The sequence below is a fragment of the Megalops cyprinoides genome, chromosome 22 (genome assembly GCF_013368585.1).
Source record: "Megalops cyprinoides isolate fMegCyp1 chromosome 22, fMegCyp1.pri, whole genome shotgun sequence".
NCBI lineage: Eukaryota > Metazoa > Chordata > Actinopteri > Elopiformes > Megalopidae > Megalops > Megalops cyprinoides.
Genome location: NC_050604.1, coordinates 10,359,928 through 10,380,327, shown reverse-complemented (window position 1 = coordinate 10,380,327; position 20,400 = coordinate 10,359,928). Strand labels below are relative to the sequence as shown.

The 20,400-nt window shown below is 41.0% G+C and overlaps 1 protein-coding gene across 1 annotated transcript in view; it reads right to left on the bottom strand.

Annotated features, from left to right (window-relative positions):
- Window positions 1–20,400, bottom strand: part of LOC118769363 (lysine-specific demethylase 4C-like) — a 119,866-nt gene that overhangs the window by 3,188 nt on the left and 96,278 nt on the right. Inside the window, exons 18-20 of the mRNA XM_036516396.1 lie at window positions 13,779–13,967; window positions 13,229–13,399; window positions 4,677–4,796 (exon numbers count right to left, since the gene is read on the bottom strand). Coding sequence (XP_036372289.1) covers window positions 4,677–4,796; window positions 13,229–13,399; window positions 13,779–13,967 — 480 coding nt within the window. The remainder of the gene's footprint in view (window positions 1–4,676; window positions 4,797–13,228; window positions 13,400–13,778; window positions 13,968–20,400) is intronic.

Sequence of the window (20,400 nt, the reverse complement as noted above, 5' to 3'; positions counted from 1 at the left end):
CCGCACATACTGACATTTCTGGGAGTCAGCACATGATTTTGGAAATGGATGCATGTGCTTTGATAATTAAGGTAACGTAAGGCGAATCTGTAAAAAATGACACTTAGCGGTTCTGTGACTGTGGCTTCCCGCAGAGACAAAATCCCCATAACCAAAGAGTTAAAGTTTTATTATGAAAAAAGAAAAAAAAAAATGTGTCTCGTTTTTTTTTCCCTCCTCCAGCATCTGAGTCTAATGCACGGCGCTTTGAATAATTTAGCATTTTCTATTTGACTGCAGGTATTCTGAGACACCAAAGGAGCCTTATCTGGTGTGTGCTGTGTGGGGGGGGATTGGGAATTCTGATGGCGGCGGTGAACGAGGTTCACGGGGAGAAAGAGATCAGGCTGGAGCTGTTATCGCCCGTGTCACCCCAGAGGGGGGGTACGTCATTGTCACTGACTCGCTGACACTTCAGAGGAAAGGGAGGGACTCGCCGCCTTTATTTTCGTGATGAGATTAAGCGGAGCAGACATTAAGCTACCTAAAAATTGTATATACATGAGCTGTAAATACAGAAACAGAACAGAGAAACACTGAATCCCCAACCAAGGTTTTATGCAAATCTGCATGTTTAAGGGTGTAGGAAGGAACCGGCAACATCCTCTTTTGTAAATCACTCAATCTCACATCTAAACTTGGACCTACACATTCTGTGTGCTTTGAATTCACTGTTTGGAGACTTCATCTGAAGCATAAAGCACAGACCTGTAGCTAATGGACAGCCTTACCAATATCAACTAAAAAATTTAGCACAGACTTTGCAAGGTTACAGGAAGGTGATGGAGGGAAATACAACACAAACACTTGATGACTGGAAAAAAAATCCAATCAGCAACGGTTCTGACAATGCCTGAATAGGTGTACAGCTTCTCTGTTCACAGCCAAATTTATACAACCATTTTTGTGCCCAAATAAGCACCAAAGTTTTCTCTGCAATGTCAATCTCATTTATGCGTTCCCTTGTCAATAATCAAGATTTTTTTTTTCCTAGCGCCTGGTAATAACTTTGAATTGCTAGTCTTCTTACTGTGGTGCCACAGATGACCTCTTTTCTGGCAGTATATATAGTATTTGAGAGTTGTTACAAAACAAATAAATTCTTCCTTATCCCAAAAAGCACAAATCTACTACTATTAGACTGATAATGAGCACAGAGAACTGAATATGAACTCAGAGAACATATATTTAATGAACTAGACACTTCCTTAAGCCAAACTGTGTTGATTTCTCGTGTCTGTATTTGGTGAACAAAAAATAACTACAAAAGGCTGCAGATACGTTTCATCTCTGACCAACTGAAATTCTTTTTTTTTAAACTGAAAACTTTCCTCCCCCCAGTTTTGCCTGTAAACTGAACAACTTCAAGTTTGCACATAAAAGTACTTTTGGCATTTTACAAAGAGGCGACCACATAAACAGTTTGAGTCTCAGTGCACTGACGTACACTTTGAATCATCTGAGGCGAAATTTCCCCGGCTCCCGGTGCCTCGTGTGGTTTCAAACGGGGCCCGGCGTCACGAGAGGACAAAGCGGGCGCGTCGGCCCTCGTGTGAGTAACGCCGCTTTTCAGTCCGAGCGCTTGGCATTGTGGGATGTGCGCTACTGTGAGCTTAATGAAGACACAAGGCGAGATCTCTGTGCCACTTCTGCACTCAGGGGTCAAAGCCTGGGGATGGCTGACGACAGTTTATTAACCTGGCTGATTATCAGAGAAAATAGCTCCTTGAGTCAAGTAACATCTTAATATAGTACCTCTCAACCCAACAAAAGACTAAAGGCCAGAGCTTGTTCAGCTCTGTGATGGGCAGTTCTGCTGCCTGCTCTCATACAGTGCTGACAACATGAGAGAAAAGAAACCACTAGTCATTTAGTTGCTCAATTGTGTGTGTGTGTGTGTGTGTGTGTGTGTGTGTGTGTGTGTGTGGGCAGGAGTGTGGCATAGTGAAGCAGAGCCTGTAACCCAGAGGTTGCCAGTGTGACTCCTAGGTAGGCATTGCAACTGCACCCTTGAGCTCTGGATAAGACCATGTCCCATGTAATATAATAGTTCAAGGGAAGCAGGATCAGCAGAAAAATCATGCCATACTCTGCCAATCACCTGTGAAACACACTTTCACTGATCCATTTGTGATGGCAGTAATAAAGTACTTATTAATTAAAGTGCATTTTGGTCCGTATGCTGATAAAAAAAAAAAAAAAAAAAAAACACACATACGCAAGCATGTTTGGCCATAGTTTACTTTATGATCATCATGAAAATGGTGTATCTAAGTCTGAAAAGGTTTACTGTAAAATGTTAGGTATACCTTTGAATAAGTGTTGAAAATGAACTTCTTCCATGCTATTTTGTCCTCTCTAGAAGCAAACTGCAAATATGATACTATGGAACTATATGTTAAGATGCTTGGTTCATTTAGGTATCTGTGTCATAGATCAAGCAAAGCTGATAACATCTCAGTGTTTCTACTACTTTATGTGATTTCTTCTCTCTTGCTGAACCACAGTTCTTGGTCACAATTCTTTTTCAATACATAACGGACGTTATTTTAATGAAATATGCTCTGTGGTCTACGACATCTTGTTTGCTAGAAGTGCTATGTCTAATAAAATGTGACTGGTCTTTTGCTTGTACCAAATACAAACCACATCAATTGTCCTTTAAAAGCTGGATTTAAAATGTTTGGTAGGTCCACCCACCTTGGTGTTTATGTTCTCACAGATTCACCTTGGTTCTGTTTAAGGCAATGTTTTCTCACATAATAACTCAGAATTTTTAAAATAAAACTTTCTTGGTTCAAAAGCTGTATGGGGTTAGCGTTAATACATGTTAGCAAAAAGATTTCACATGAGAACAATGAGCATGCCTCAAGCCACAAAAGTGATTCCATAAATTCAAGCTACTCAAAAACAATCTTCAGTGTTTGTCTGTCAGCTGAACTTTTAGCACAGGGGCGGTGTACACCCCTTCACGTTCTGTGAACTGACCTGCATTCCAGTGAAAACCACAACATCCCTTGGTTTGTTTTTTATATTTCGTGTTTTGTCTAGCTCTGTTTTGAAAGAGTAACTCACAGTTCAGAGGTTCCATCCAGTGACAAACCATGACAGCGCCAGCCAATCCAAAGCCAAAATGAAAAACAGACATTTTCCCCCCGTTGGTGGTCAAGAGGAAATGTGCATTTTTGAACTTTTGATTCCCTTCTCTTAGTTATCCTTCAGTTGCCTCAGATTATTGTTTTGAATCTTGACTTTGCTGTAATCCCTGACAAAAGCAGGAGGCCCTAACTCCTCCACAGCCGAAATTTGCACACAGAGCACCTAACACACAGGAATAATCCAACAAGTTTCATTCTGCTGGTTGACAACTTTAAGAACTACCTAGATCCCCTGGTGACCCTGGGTGATTTTGAATGTAGACTTGCAAAGAAAAGTAGCTGAGATCGAGGAGCAAAAAATAATAAGAAACTGCTGCCCTCCGGTACTTCTGTGAATATTTTCAAAGATATCCTTTGGGGGCTGCGGTGACTCATACTGCCTCTGGTGCCAGTCGTTCTGTCCAGTGTCAACTCACTCTCCTGGACTAGGCCACTTAATATCAACCACATGTATTAAGTAACTGTCAAACCGCGACACGTGTCCACAGTAGCTGTGTATGATAATATCCGTGCAAAATCATGATGCAAGCACGCACAGCATCAAAAGAATGTCTACACAGATATTGAAAAAAGCACCTGTAGTTCTCACAGACCTATATCGCAAGCTTGTTATTGTGTACTCTAGGCATAGTGATGCCATTTTTCATTGTCGTGTTAGTGAAAGGAGTCGGTTTGGCTTGTTAGTTGGGTTCATCTGTAAATCTTAGCATTTCTAAAAAGAGGCTGGTTTTAAATGGTGCACTTCAGTTGGCCTATTAGTGTGTCATTGGTTTGAGTGGGTTCAGCAAACATAATAAACTGAAGTCAGCTCTAAATTTTGCCTTAATAGTAAACACAACACTTCATTTTTGCACATGTTTATAGGTTGAAACTTTACTGCTTTAACAGCCTAAGCTTTATTACTTTTTCTCATCACAGCTTTCAGAAGATAGAAAGCATGATCAAGATAACATCAGTTTACCTTGCATTAATGGAAAAGGACAGGTAATCTGCTCACATACTAAAATGCTTTCAACAGTGATGGCTTGAGAACTTTTTTTTTTTTTTTCAATTTCATTTGGAAGCAGATTACTACAAACAATACATCTGCCCACCCACTAAATAACCACACGGCTATTATAGAGGAAAAATAAATACTTTTTTTTTCTTAAAGAACATTCTTTCTAACTCTCCAAACCCGGAGAGAGAGAGAAGATCTAGAGCTTCCACTCCCACATCGTGGCCGCATGAATAATTAAACGCAGGTTTAAATATTTTAGAAGGTCTTCCTTCCCAGAGACAAGCTGTGTTTTTATTTTTATTCTCCCTCAGTTAAGGCAAGTAACCCCTCACTGTCCGAATACCTCCTCTCAGGTAGACGTGTAGTGAAGGCACAGCGCCGGTGTACAGTGCGGCAGAAAAAAGGCAATGAGGCATTACATTGTGTGTTGACGATTTCGGCTTTGGATAAGCACCTGCGGTTGATGGAGCAGTGCTTACCTGGTACATATAAGAGGTGTTGGATCCCAGGTACTTGGCTCCGTAGAAGAGGCCGTCGGGCCACTTAACCTGTACGGCTTCTCCCACCTCTGGAGGGCCGAGGCGGACACAGTCTCTGCTCTGCACAGAGGGAAAGGCGGGAAATCCATTTAAGTATCACCTTTCCCGAGAGGACGGCAAATCATCAACACTCATTCTCAGACCAGTTCACACTTCCTGTTCTGCCATATTATGGTATGGATAGGTCTAACTAGCGATCAGCTGCAAGACTTTAACCAAATATGTCCCTACTTATGTTAGCAACAAAGAGTATACTTCCATCATTCTCAGTGATGATGATGCTGATGTAAGTATAAATATAGTTGCTGTAATGATCATATTAATAAACACTGCTTTTTACATGTAACATTTAGATCTTTGCATGGCTTTATGGAAGCAGAGGTTTTCTCATGTCTCCTATAAGCTCACACTGAAGTAAACATATTCAATGTATCATACACGCAAGTATAAAGTACAAACAGGAACAAGCTGATGAGAAAATGTGACATTTTAGTATACTTGGAAAAAAAAGATGAACTTCAATTTCATTACATTTGACAAAGTGTTGAATGAAAAAAAAACATCATTGCAAAAAAAAGGTTCTTAATTCCAATTGCTGTACTTAATACAGATTCAGTTTTTCTGGTTCAGAGTGTTTGCAATTAAGCGGATTCAAGCGTCATTAGACCACATTGACTCCTGGCAATTACATACCAGCAGGGATAGGCGGCTTTTGTTAACAAAAGATGCACAAAGGGTTCTCAAATTAAGGAGGCGAAAATTGCGACAGGAAAACAAGATTTCTCTCTTATTAATCACCACACTCATAGTGTGATTAAACACAAAAACACCCATTTTTTTTCCAGGAAGAAAGAACAATCAAACGATCAAAGTTTATACTGGGAAGTCAAAAACGTCATGCGCTGAAAATAACATCAGTGAATGTCTGAGGGTTTAAAGGGCATCAGGCACAGAGGAGAGAAAAATGACCACGTCATGGAAAATAATGGGTCATTCAGAGCGACAAAGCAGGAATATAGTGACACAAACTTACTAAACAGGTGCTCATCATTAACAATTGAACATCAGCATTTTTATCAGGACAAAGTGTAACGGCGTGCCACCAAGGGTCATGGTTTATTAATGGAAGCACAACATAACATTTGTTCCTTTCAGTTCCCTTTAAGAACACCACTAGAGTCAATTAATTATGCATTGGCACATCTATGGTTTGACCTGGAACAGTGCTGTTAGTACACACAACTTAAAGAAAGTTAGGTGCAGATTTGTTTCACTTAAAAATTAAAAAGCAATGCAAAACATTGTATATAACCAAAACTTCAACTGCATATGTATGTGTAATATAACTTTTGGTAATTATACCCAATAAAAATTAGGTGGTTATTTAGCTTTATCTTTCCTATTAGTTTCTGCCCTCCTCCCCCCCCCCCCCCCAAAAAAAAAGAAGTACTGTATAATCAACAAATTATACCCTGGAGAAAAACAGATTTGTGTCTTTGGACGCGAATTAGGTTACAGCCACCCACTCGTTGTTGACGTCAAGAGCAGGCTGGATGCCTTAGGGAACAGTCTGGACTGGAGTGACCAAGGAGCATGCCGACTAATCTAGGTCCTGCTGCCTCCTGGCGTGAGTAGTCCTCTTGTCGAGGGCCCGGTCTCCCAGGATGGCACCCTGCGTCCGTTCCGGACTCCTCCGCAACACTGAGTCAGTGCTCTCGTGGCCAACCGCGGACGTTTACCGCCAGCATTGCCCTCTCCCAGACTGTCGAGCCTGTGCCAGAAGTTTACGGAGTCCCCCTTCTTGTCCTCTCCTTGTTTACATAACATTTTCGGTGGCTGCTCACTTGATTGGCACGTCGGCGCTGGCCGCACTATCGGCGGAATATTGGAATATCGCACGCCATGTGAGGCGAGGCCGGTTTACCGAGACGTTGGATCCCAGGCAGCACATGCGCAAGAGCAATGTAATATTGCTGCTGCCATCTAGAGTGTTGCTTTCATTCTACCTCTCTCCACAGACTGGAAGGCACTCTGTGTGTGTGTAGTTGTGCTGATTTACAATCTGGTCACTTGACAGAGCTGTGTATGTTGCATGAATACATCCATGACAAATGCAGAAAAAAGTTACATTAACACAGGCTGTCTCAACACCCTCCCACATTAAATAAAGAACATCAAGATTTTAGAAGGCCTTTATCATACTCATAAATTATGACACATTATTCATCTTCCGAGAAGTGCAGAATCACTCCAACTAGTGACTGCATATAAATTCAGAGAGCAGGTGGATGTGAGAAACAGCAACACAGAACACACCTCCATCATGATATACAGTGCTGTGCAAGCACAGGAATATGGAGGCAGTTTTTTTACAGCCACATATATCCTAAATGACTCCTGTTTTGTAAATCTAACATTTTTAGCACAGAGAGTAGGTTTTGAAAGAGTAAAAAACCACCTTCAGTGGAACTTTGATGAGCAGAGCAGCCCGTGTTGATGATTAAACATCAGCTGCTTCTCTACATAAGCCTTATCTGCACCACATTTGGCAGCCTGATAGGGCTCCAAGCTATGGTGAAAGATAACAAAAAAAACTAATTAGTTCAGATTCAGCTTCGAGCGGACAGAATTCTTTTTCATAACGAGGGGAGGAGACAAGCCGACACCCCTGTACATACATTCATTTTGTGTCTGGCAGCATATACTGTATTTTCTCTACATGAAAGCATTGTTTCCCTTAAGATAAGCAGATACTCTGGAGTATTCTGGACTATTCTGTCCAGCTGCCTCAGAATACTTTTTTTTACAGACAGGAACCCAGAATGGAAAGTAAAATATTGATTTACATTTTGTCAAGGCTAAATATGCGGGTCATCGTGTGTGTATTTCTGTGTGCTTGTGTGTGTGTGTGTGTGTGTGTGTGTGTGTGTGTGTTTATGTATTTCAGACAACCTTGATGCTATCATTTTTTACTAATAATAACCAGAACAGGTAACTAAATGCAAAGAGGATGTCGATATACCAGTCTGATCTGTCAGAAAGTACTCTCCATCAACATTTGAATGTTACAGATTCTTAGCAGACAGTGATTGGTTAAGCCTCTTTCTCCAACATGGTTCAGGTATCTGGCGTTGTATTTCATAATATAACTTGATACAAACAAAACAGTACAACCGTGTACCTTTTTCCAAGCTTGATTTCTGGAAGACCTTGCTTGCTCAAGGCCTGAAGACAGTTTGAAGTCCTCGGGCGAGCTTTCGGCTAAAACCGGAATGTCTGGGCAAAAGACCTTCTTTTAGCTCCTTCTCACTCATGGACTCCCTGCTGAGCTCTGCTCGTGTTAAATTCAGAAATCTGCTCCTCTTGGCTCTCTTCCCTGGATTCCCCACTAATTTCCAAGCAAGGCACAACGACTGTGGTTAGTAAACAGTTACAACACATTACTGCACTTTGGCGGTTTCTGAAGCACTGCAAAGTCTTGCAGTACAATGATGATAACTTTATAACTGATGACATTGCAGCAACTACTTCCTGTCAAATGAAATAAAACCCGCGTTTTTGTTGGAGATGCTATGTATAGACCCTAACATTAGCACGCATGTGTGTGTGTGTGTGTGTGTGTGTGTGTGTGTGTGTATGTATGTATGTATGTGAATGTAAGCACAACTTATAACTATAAGAAAAAAGTATTAATATTTTCAAGAGTACAGCCTAGGTGCCCTTTAAGCAGTAGGATTAAGCTCAAGATGTAGAAGTTAACGTTAATCTAAAAGGATTTGCAACCTATTTGTGTGACAAATAGCTGGATGATAGCATCTCCTCAGATAAATCCATAGACATGAGCCTTGTCACATCTACGGGTCCCGCTAGGAATCATTTACTTGATTTGTGACACAGGACAGGAGCCAATGTAATTAAGCTATAAGGAGAGGTGCTGTCCTTCAGATCATTGAGGGGCGTAAGAAAACGACAAGGAATCTGCCACCCTGAGTGATGTAAATTTGGTCTGAAAAAGGATGAGGAGTAATAGCAATAGGAGGAGAAAGGAAAATATACTAAAATTAATGCATATCCCCTGTGTTTTGAAGACACAGCATTTTTCTGCAGTGACGTGAGAAGGATAAGGGGGAATGGAAAATTCATAGTAAGACTAAAGCATTAGACATACAGGGAACAATAACAATGACAAAAAATGTAAACCGCTGAAGTTCAAATGAAACCCCCTGGTCACAGCACAAAGATAACATTAATTAAGACCTGGAGGGATGAAGAAAGCAACTGCTAGGGTCACAAAACCAACTGTTACACAGAAAAATACATCTACATCCAGCTCATGCTATCAAAAATGTACAGAAAGCCCTTACCATGATATAAAACTATGGGGGACCCCATGACCAAATTCAAGGATTGGCTCCAAGAAGATCATGACATGCGGTTAATCTTAACAGTTGACTGTACATTCTTCCATAGTCTGGAAATTGTTATTAATTCTTTGTCTATGCCTTTTCCAGGACTTAATTCCTATATTGTTGAAACTGTTTTAATGGATTTCCTTGTGTGTGTTTTTTAAAAATGGTGTATTTACCTGAGCTTCCAAAACAAATCCACAGTTCTGTTGTTAGACATGTTCATGATATAGTTTCCAAATTTAGCGAGTATACATCTGACTCTGACCTTATAAAGTAATCTTCTCTTTATTTTAGATGTTATTTTTGAACAGGATAAATGATAATACAATGAACCATGGAGTACAGTTTTATATGAGTAGTTAAAGTCTTTATTTTTAATTGGAAAGGACACCCAAGGTAGTGAGAAGATAATGAGAAATTCCATGTTTTTTTCTCTCTTTAGATAACCAAACAAGACTTAAGCAGGCACCAGCATTAAGATTTGTTAAAAACAGACACCTTCACACTGCAGTTGCAGTGAATGATATGAGATAGTATTTGAGTGATTCTGTTGCTTAATTTCTTAGAGATTACTTTCATGTCAGAAATAATTTGTGAGATGGATTGGTGGTATGGGGGTGAACTGCCTATGCAGCTTAATTTTCAAATGGCTGACTTTGGAAGATCAAAGCCTTCATCCAAACAGAAGGCAACTACAATCAGTAGTCAAATAAACTTTTCAGAACTCCAAGAAAGATCTAAACTTTAAAACAATGAAATATTTATATATCTGCTACTAAACGGCTTTGTTAATAAAAACTTTTCTGTTAGCTTCACCAACAATAGCAAAATTACAAGGAAAGCCCCTAGTGTTATTGGATAAAAAGAATAAAAAGATTTTTTCCCCCAGTAGACCCTACACTGTACTGTTCTGATCCTTCTCCACCAACTGTTTGGAACCAAGATATTTGGAGAGAAACACAGCCATCAGCTGGAAGAAACTCATGCTACCTGAAAACATCAGTGCTACCAATACTGAAACTAAAGAAGAGACTTCACAATAATCAATATATTCAACTACAATTTCTTGGACATCTGCTTGAAAAGTAAAACAGAAAAAAATATGGTAATGAAAACAGACAAGAGAAACAAACAAACTACGGAACAATCTGGAGAAATTCTTAGCAACAATGTTGAAACTACAAAAGCAGTTTTCTAAGAGTGCATGCTTTCCACAAGCTGCTCAGTTCATTAAAAAAGCAATAAAAACACTGTATACAAATACAGAGTAGCAGTACTACCAGCACAAGGGAGGGCAGGATGTAAGAGCAGATCATGTTTTCACACCATGTCGCCTATGAGTGAAGGCCTCTGAAACTTGCAATGAAAACACAATCTGTCCATGCGCATGTTCACAATGCCAAATGTATTGCGTAGATTTACATACAAAGTTATAGGTCCTCATATCAACAGGGGGGTGGAGCCCTCTGACGTTTACAATGACAACACAATCTGGATATGCATACGGTGAATCTGTCATATTGGGTGCCCAAATGCCATTCTGTATGAACTGACCGCTTGCAATATCTCTGAGATACATTAGGTCCAAGTTATTACATTTGGAAAATTTTTATGAAGTTGTCTGACAGTCCTGAACACAAATATCACTTTAGATGTTACTTTTTCTCAATTTATGCAGTACGTCTCTACAGGGTTTCCCTGTTTACATCCAAATGCTAGGCAATCTTTCAGGTGATTCAGAGAGCACGTGACTGCAAGTGGAAGATTAAAGTGGATTTAGGCGGAAAGAGGTTTTTGAAGTTATGTCTCTCGTGGTCTCTATAGTTGGCACTTTCTTAAAAAAAAAAATCCCCAAATTCTCTACTCCAGAAGCCTGAGTCTGTATCAGAATGATAATTCTCTTGCTCAAACCAGGCATTTTTACAAGAAACACAATAAACGCACCCAGGAATGCCGTGTATACTTCATTTGGGCTCCGATTCCTGGGTTGTCTGACAAGGCTGTGATCAAAATGACGCTTCGTTTGCATCAACAGGCAGTAGGATTTTGCATCTCAACCCGACCGCACGCGTATGACTCTGGGCACAGCGTACATCGCACCTATTAAGACACAGGCAGGAATTCCATTATGACACATTCTCATTGAGATGCAGAGTGCCGCCTGAAAAGGCTGTCTGAAGTTTATCTTTTTCCTTTGTAGAGAGGAAACGTCAGGGGGATGCTGTGGGCGCAAACGAAGAAGAGGAAAAAAAAGAAAAGAAAAAAAAAACTCAGTGCACTGAGATTAAATAGAAAAAGAAGAAAAAAAAGAAGAAGCTTGCCCCAAAACCTGTGTGTCACTCACCACATTTAACTATTCAAACAAGCTACATTCACACAAAACACCTACCTGTGGTATGTCTGTATTGATTATTCTTTGTGCTATTTGATATAACACTGTGTAAGTAGGATATTGTACATAGAGGACGGTGGGAGTTTAGTACTTCTGTGATTCAATTTTACTGCCCTACCCCAGAAACCTCCACTTAGAGTATTTCCTGTGACTATCTCTTTTGATATTGCAGAGGCACCAAAAAGGTCAAGAGAAGAGTCTCTGTACTTTCAGCATAATTTCAGCTCAGCCTTTATGAGAGGAAATGCAGCAAAACAACAATTTTACCGAAGGCCGAATTCATGGTGATCCAACTGGCCCTCTTGTTGACAATGGCGCCATGAAAGAAGTGCATTACATAATTTAGGGGGCTATTTAGTCCTGTCATGACCCAATACAGGAATTTAAGTTTCTTCAATCTTTGCTACTTTGTTTTATTACTTTGTTACATTCATCAAAGGTCAGGAGGGGAAGATATCAACCAGATATCAATGACACATGCATACATGGTAATATATTGAGTACATACTGTAATATATTAAGTCTTCAGCTCAAGAAACACACAAACCACAACACCGGAGGACTGAATTACCCTCTGCGTGTATACTTACTCAACATGCCTCTGCTTCGAGACACTACCGAAAGGCACAGCAGGGTAATCCCAGAGTCAAAGGTTACAACTGTGCTTTTAATCTCAAGTGGAAATATCAACAGCATATCTTTTCTCCTGACATATAACACAACTGTCACCTCTGTTTTTTCCTTGCTCTCTCTTCACGCTTCAACTCAGAAAAAGTCTGCCATTTCAGAGCCTTCTGGATTTTCTGCCTCAAACAGTTTTCACTGAGAACCGCTCCAGTTACGGCCCGCCACACTGTTCCTCAATACATCAAAGTCAGATTTACTGCGGTTCTTTCTGGATCACACAAGGAGTGACACTGAGACTCGAAGAGAGCCCGGAGACTGCAAACTTTACGGACGAAAAGTTTTACATTTATCTTGTTTCATCTGAAACATAAAATCCTCCTTTTTTTAGACCCCCCCGCCTCCAAGTGTGAGCGAAAGGCCGCCATTATGGCTCAGCAGAAGGGCGGAGGAGTTGTTCAATGTTACCAACTGGGCCCGAGGCGTCCCGCTTATGTTCCCCCCCCGCCGGGTGTCGGGCGCGGGAACCGAGAACACGATTCCTTGCGACAGGCCGTCTGTGGAAGTGCCCGCTCGCGAGGGGTTCGCCGCTCGCTCAGTGGGAAGCTAATTCAGGTGACTTCTGAGAGGCTCCATTCTGCCACCTTCCATCAGCGTTGCGGACATCACCGTTCATGCATACGGAGCAGACCAAACAGCAGGGTCAGATGCCGTGGAAGAACACAGGCAATATGGGATATAAGCGGATTCGTGATTCATGCCTGACGTAACACAGCAGGAGAAAGACCGACAGTGGAAGTGAAAGGGATATCGGAAATTTCTGGCCACATTGTCTAATACCCACTATCGTGAGATCACAGATGTCCTGTACATAGTGATGTCACTGTGTGATTTTCCCTCCATAACCTTGGCTATATGGAGAGAGTCTATGTTATATTTTAATATGAGTCTTTGTAGTACAATGCACTGTAAAACAAAAGTAAATAATTATAAGAATTAGAGAGCAAAGAGTCATGCATCAGGGTGCAAAAACAAACCATGGCTGAGGGTCAGCGAGGGGAGCTTACCACAATGTCTTCCGGAAAGGTGTCATTGCTGAAGGAGCCATCGTCGAACATGACCTCATAGAAGGTCTGTGAGGTGACCTCTGTGACCCGGGAGCTGTAGTACCTCCCGTTTTTGTGCTTTGTGATGACTGTCTGCCCGAGAACAATATCCTTCTTACAAGCTTTGCTCTTCTGTTAAAAGACAAAGACAGGGTCAGGGTCACACAAACTGCAATCACTCATTACTTGTGTTTACATGTGCACAGACCAGAGGGTAATCCTTAGCTGAACTTATTATGGATCACAATACAAACAGGTAGACATTTCTCTATTAGAGAAGGTATTTAGGCCTGAAGGTATTTAACTGAATCTAAAACTTGCATTTGCATGATAAATATGTGTACTGTCTTCAAATGATATCCAAATTATTAAAATGTATTTAGACAGTTCAATTCCATTTTAGAAATGGTTGTTTTCCTTCAAAGCCTCTGAATCCAACACTTTGCCGCTCATTGGTTCTCTGGTTAGTCAGCATGAATCGACGCGCAACATCGCAGGCGCGGGCACTCACAGCGCCGGAGGTCCGTGATTGGTGGCGGTGGCAGGTGATGAACACCACGTAGGGCCAGTCGTCGGGCTCCATGGTCACCCCGGCGGCGTGCGCGCACGTCACGTGGAAGGAGGTCAGGCAGCGGCCACACGAGCACTGGATGCAGGCCCCCGAAACCGTCTTGCTCCTTTTACGGCAGTAGACACATTTCTGCAGAGAGACAGAGGAACAAAAAAAAAAAAAAAAACCAAATAGCAGATTCAGTCAGGGATGTATTCAATACTGTCTATTTTTAATTGGATTAGACAACTAGATGCGGGTATATAAAAAAAAAAAAACAGGAAGAAAAAGGAAATAACATTAAGAGTTCATTATCTTTCTGTGTGGAAACGGCCGATTATGCCTAATCAATGCCGGCACATTTCAAAGCGCGCCCGTTAAAATTAATTTCTCCTCTGCGGAGCAGAAGCGTTTAGGCTACACCATCAGAACCTTGGCGTGGAAATAAATGATGATTCCCCATATTATCGTTAATATCATTAATATGGTTCTATTAATTTCCCCAGCTTTTCTCAGAAGGCGCCCAGCTAATTGCGCAGTGAGTCAATGGGTTTGATTAATCTGGTAAAGTGTGACACTGTGAGACTATACGGCAGTCTTTAGCAGACTTGGCTTGCAGACGGCATCGGGGAATATCACGCTTAAAAACATGGCACACGCAGGCATACCACAGTGAGACATGGCACCATGGTTTCTGCTGGTGCTACAGTGCTTTACATTGTAAAGATAAGGGTTGTAGTGGAAACACCTAAAAAATTCAGTGTAAAGAAAAATGCATTAAATTACCATAAAATATTGAAAACCTTCCTTTCCAGGATTAAGGACTATTCCACTTAATGGAGAAAAAACATAAAACAAAATAATAAGCAAAAACAGATGTTGCTTGTCTCTGTTGTTGTGCTTGGTTTATGTGTGCACACGCTTTATCTTTATTCTAGCTTGTGTATGCTATTTATGTCATTGTGAACCAGTGCACGGTATCAAAGGAAGACCGCAAGCCCGAGTCTCATTTACCATGATGAAACGCAGTGGTGATTAAGATCTCTCCATAACCGATAAGCTCTGTAACAATCATAGCTCATTGCTGCATTAGACAATGACATTGCATGTAAAGGTCTAGGAGGGCAAAGAGGAAATCCCTGCATCCTGCTTGCGCAGCTGAAACAATTTTGCTGAGGATACTTAGCTGAAGGAAGCTCTGTGGCCCTCTTGTATCAGGTCCCATTATGTAGCTGCTTTAGACTTGTAGAGTGAAAGTAATCTCCCCTTCATCCCCCAGTGGCACTGCACTTAATAACCATTCTGGCCACTACCTCGGATAGCATCTTGAGAAGGACATATTTACCACCTACAATTTGGAAAATAGCTTGTGCTTACACCCTCCCACTTCGGCAGGGAGCAGATGTCTCTAAGCAGTAAGACTGTGTGTTTGGTTGAAAACATAATCAGCATTTATGCTGATTTTCCTTGGGTGACCTACACTTGGGGTGGCTGACCCTGGCTCTGTTAGTGTCCCTCACAGTCGCCACTCTTGAAATACATTTCACCAAAACAGGTGCATTCCTCAGCCCAATGACTTCACATAATATTTCAGTGACTTTCCGTTCCCGCTGTCCATGCACAAAAACAAATCACATTATAAATGGAAACAGAAAATTATTTTGTCACAATGCATTTGTATTTTTGGCGATTGCAAACAGCCACAGATGGTAAGTAATTACATGAAATGATTTTGTCTCAGAGTTGGACAGTTATAATACAGTTTTGTATGATATCTTGATATATTCATGTATAACTGTTGCTGGAATCAGCAATATCTGGACTGAAAGCCATTAGTTTATGAGAAAAAGTTCAGAAATAGCACTTTTCAGGACGTTGCTATTATCAGAGAAATGCTTGATAATAACCTCAAGTAGTTATCTGCAGTAATTCCTATGAAACTAATGATTTGGTAACATCATAACTGTTGATCACTGATAAATCAATTTCCACAAAGCGGCAACTACCATTAACAGTTATGACATTATCAGTAATTACTCATTAGTTTCACAGAAATTATTTGAGATAAGTACCAGTAAATACTTAAAAAATTATTTCCTAGTAAACAATAGTTCCAATTAGTCATTAGTTTCATTACCAGTAAGTTCAAACTGCTACTAAGTACTTCAGGAAAACAGCCTCCTGTAATAGAAAGTGCCATGCAAATTTGTGCTTATTAATTTTTTAGAACAATAACCACTCAATACATTTGTCCCCTCTAGGCTTCTCTCTACGATGTTTCTACCGAAGTTGATAGATGTCATAACATTTCACAGGCATCGTTTGATGTGTATAGTGGTCACTGTGCTTCGGCTGTGTCTTTGCTCTCCAACACGATACCGCGAAGCGTCCAGACGCAGAGCAGTTTTGACACTTCCTGTAAGGACTTATCTAGGGTGAGAAGAGGAAGGAGCAGCAAGGTGACGGTGGTGTTGGGCACCCTGGCTGACAGGGGATCTAGGTTCAGTCCATGAAGTCCTGGTTCATGGTTGCTATCACTGTCATTGCCATTGTATTGCATATTTATTCACAATACATTTCTGTGAATATGTGGTTTTGGCACTGGTGCAATCAGTATGAGTCCCTCCAGCCATTCAACTAAGACTGGAAACTGCAAAAAGCCAAACAGTCCCAGCACAGCTACCGTATATTGTAAACAACAAGAAAGGCATGGCTGAAAGTGATGCTCTTCCAAAAAAAAAAAAAAAAAAAGATTTTCAACCTAGGCCATAATAGTAAGTGTAATCAATACACAAGAGTTGCTTGGTATATTATTAGGAGCTGTTAGGGAACTAGGAGTGTATCCAGGGGTTTGCAAGTTTGAACCCTTGTTGGAGCACTGCTGTGGCAGCCTTGGGCAGAATACATGTCTTCTATTGCTTCAGTAAATATCCAGACGAAATATTCAGTAAATATGAGTAAAACAAAGTAAGGGTGCCTGTAAATAAAAAGATGATGATGATGATGATGACGAGTAGATTTTGAAAAGGGAACTTGTCGCTGTGCATCCTTTACAATTTGAGCTGAAGCATAAGCTTCAATTCCCAGGATCATGCAGTTGTCCCCGAGAAGCTGCCAATCTTCATCTGAGCACCAGATCGGTACTCTTCACTTGATTGCGTGGTCTTGTATCGATTGACAAGAAACCTGAGTGTAATCAGATGATACTCAACTCATTCACTTTGAAATTAAATTGTATTGATCAATAGGAACTGGGAAACATCAGAATGCTACATTAACAACACCCTATTGTTATTCTGGCCAAATCAAATGTCTGATTTTGATCCAAGTTATTGTTATTTTTATTATTACTAGTAGTAGTAGTAACAGGAACAGCAGTAATAGTAGTACTGGATGGTTATGAATCAGTACTAAATGGTTACATTACTTGAATGTCTGAAAGGTCATCCTCTGACATCATCGCATTGTGGGAATTGGCTGAAGTTCAGCAACTTTTCTTCACTGATCTCAATGCTGCCAAAATGTATATGTTGACAAGTCAATTTAATTATTGATCGGATTTATTGTGTGTGAACAGTGGCGGAAACACTGGCGACACCCGAAAATATACATTAAAAAGAGGCCTTTGATACAAATCATTCGACTGAACTGCAGTCTGGGGGTCAGTTAACCTCTCATGTTTCTCCCTCTGATGTGATTCTTCGCTCCGGGCCCTTCGTTTCTCGATCCCAGACTTGCTGCTTGAGAGACAATGAGCCGCGCGCTGCTGCAATTCATCATCAAGATGACTGGAAATCCAACATACTGACAGCCCGGTTACCTGAGGCTGATGAAGAGCCAGGTCGAAATCATTCGACTCCCAGCAGCTGCGGATGACACTGCATTCTCGAAAAAAACATGCTGTTTATTTCGCTCCGGTTCTTTACCTGCAACGAGTGACTCAGTTCTCATCCAGTTCGACCCTCAAAGCCCTCAACGCTGAACTGCATGAGTACATTTAAATACAGATATCAACATAGGAAAATATGGGAGGAAAATATATTGATTAGATTGTTTACACAGATGTTTTTTTTTTCTTTTTCCTTCTCCAGCATCCAGTTTGATGAACAGCTACAGTATCTTCCGAAAGGCCTTAACCTCACCCGGAGCGAAATGAAATGGAACTATAAATCTAGCACCACACTCATAAGGGACAGGGAAATTCTCTTTTTATTTTCATACACACACACACACACACACACACTTTCTACATACAGTTGCAGCTGGTGCCTTGTCAACACCCAGTGTACAGTAGAGAGCTCTGTTTCATTTGCTACTCCCTTGGGGCCCTTCCCACCCTGCTGACTGAGGTCTGGTTCAGCTACTTGCTGGAAGACGCTCAAAACCTTTCACTGATTCACAGGTCGCAAGTTAGGGTCAAAGCACATCTATGCTTAAAGTGACAAACAGTCATTGAAAAATTGAATCCCGATAAAGTTGAGGCTAAAAGATTATATCATGCATGTCTTATAAAGAGACGTGTTGTCTACCATATTGGCTTGGCAGTCATATTGAGCACAGTCTTGAAGCAAGGACAAACGAAAATGTATTGTACACGCTTCTATTACTGAGAAGTGATACAAACTAATAATAGTACCTAAATCAGTCACTGCTATCAAGAGTCACGTGAGGGTAACTGCATCAAACGATCAAGCAAGTTTGACACCCAATACTGGCCCTAACAGTATGCCTGTTTATCTCATCGAAAGTGGATGTTTGGTTAAAAGTTACAAATGGAACAATTTCATAGCAACCAATCACAGTGAAAAAGGAACCATGCCAGTAGTTATCCTCTGAAAAAAAAATGACGCAAGGTCATTTCTCCCATCAATGGACTTGTTACCAAATGCAATGCGGATCAACAAGCAAAAGAAAGACTTGCTATTATATCGGAGCATTATATCTAACTGTTTAATGTGAATCACTCTATAGGTTAGAAATGAGACAGATGGCTCACAGAATGATCATATCCAAGTAAACAAGGTAAACCTAGCTTCATCTTCTTTTGTATGCTGTGTATCAGTGTGAGTCAGAGTAAACACTCTGGTCTAATTTCCTGTTTTTCAGTGTATTTTTCAGACCCATAACCCTGCCATGCTTGCCTTCATCCCATTTTGCTGCTTCCTTGATCTGAGAAAAAGGAGGCGTGTTCCATACGGCGGCTCCACCGGGAGGAGATTATTTTGGAGAGATTTCACATTTCGCTCTTCATAAATGTCATTAATGTTTCATGCCTTAGACGTCTTGAAGTGCACAGAATTAACTCACCGAGCACTGTGAATTAACAGTAATGGAAACAAAACAGGAAAAAGGTATGACTCAGCTACGTCCAAGAGAAAAAATGTCAGCTCTTATTTTCTGTGCCACTGAGCCAAAGCTTCCGGGACATTGTCTTTAAAAATAAAAAAAAAGAAAAAGAAAAATCACGGTATGGCTTCAGTAAAGACCTGTTTGTCTATCGCTGAGTGTAGACTTAAAAAACACAAGACACAAAACAGCAATGGTTTCCTATCCTAAGACCGATTGTAAGCTGTTTCCCTGTGGTATTTAAAACATGCTGGTCTTGGAAGGACCTGGTGCAGTTTGTCTTGCTCCAGAACTGATAGGGGTGTTGTGTTAAGCTCAGATATCACATGGGGTAAGCAGTGCCAGAGCTTCACAAGATTGAAGCTGACACATGTAAGGAAATCGATCCACCTGATAAAACACAACTAGTGCCAACAGTCCTTAAAAGTGCATGGAGCTGCAAGATTTCACACCTTGAACTTGAATGAGGCTTTTACAAGCTGAAAGCTTTCCTATTCAAATGGCGGTAGCGTCATATTTCACACTGTTTCTACTGTACTCTAAAGGCACAGATATAATCTTGTGCTGTTCTTTTTTTGAAAATCACAACTAATTTCAATGAGGGCAGCAGCCAGCATTCAAGAACACCTTCATCTGCAATGTGCGCTAGTTAATGCTCTAAAATAGAAGTTCCAGCTCCTTAAACACAGACTCAAAGGGGGAAATTGCCACTGCATTTCGTAAAATTTCACAAAATCCAATCTGAGCATGCAACAAAGCCTTGCTCATCAAAAACACACCCCACTGTATATACTGACATTCATTAAAATAGGTCACTTGGGACAAAATTGTGTCCATGAAAGCGTAGTTCCCTTATTTGCCATTTGTGATTGTATTTTTGTTTCTCCCCGTAATTGCTGACGGAACAGGTACTTAGCATGATTCAAGTGTCCTTCTGTAAATCAAAAACCCGCACAAAATCAGAGCCTATTTAGTATTTATGAGCGCATGGCTGGATATCTTAGGGCGAAAAAACAAAAACAAAGGAACAGACTGCGGACAGACTCTCCATAAACTCTGAAACTGGCCGTGGGTGAGATGATATCATGGCTGTGGTGACAGAGCCCTGGTCTTGCCGGGCAGTCGCACAGGGAGGTGAGCGTGAGGGGAAGGTCGTGGCTGCAGGCACGCGGGGCGAAACCCCCCCCCCCCCCCCGTTCCAGCGTCTGGAGGCTGGCGTGGGCCGCCGCCACCGCCA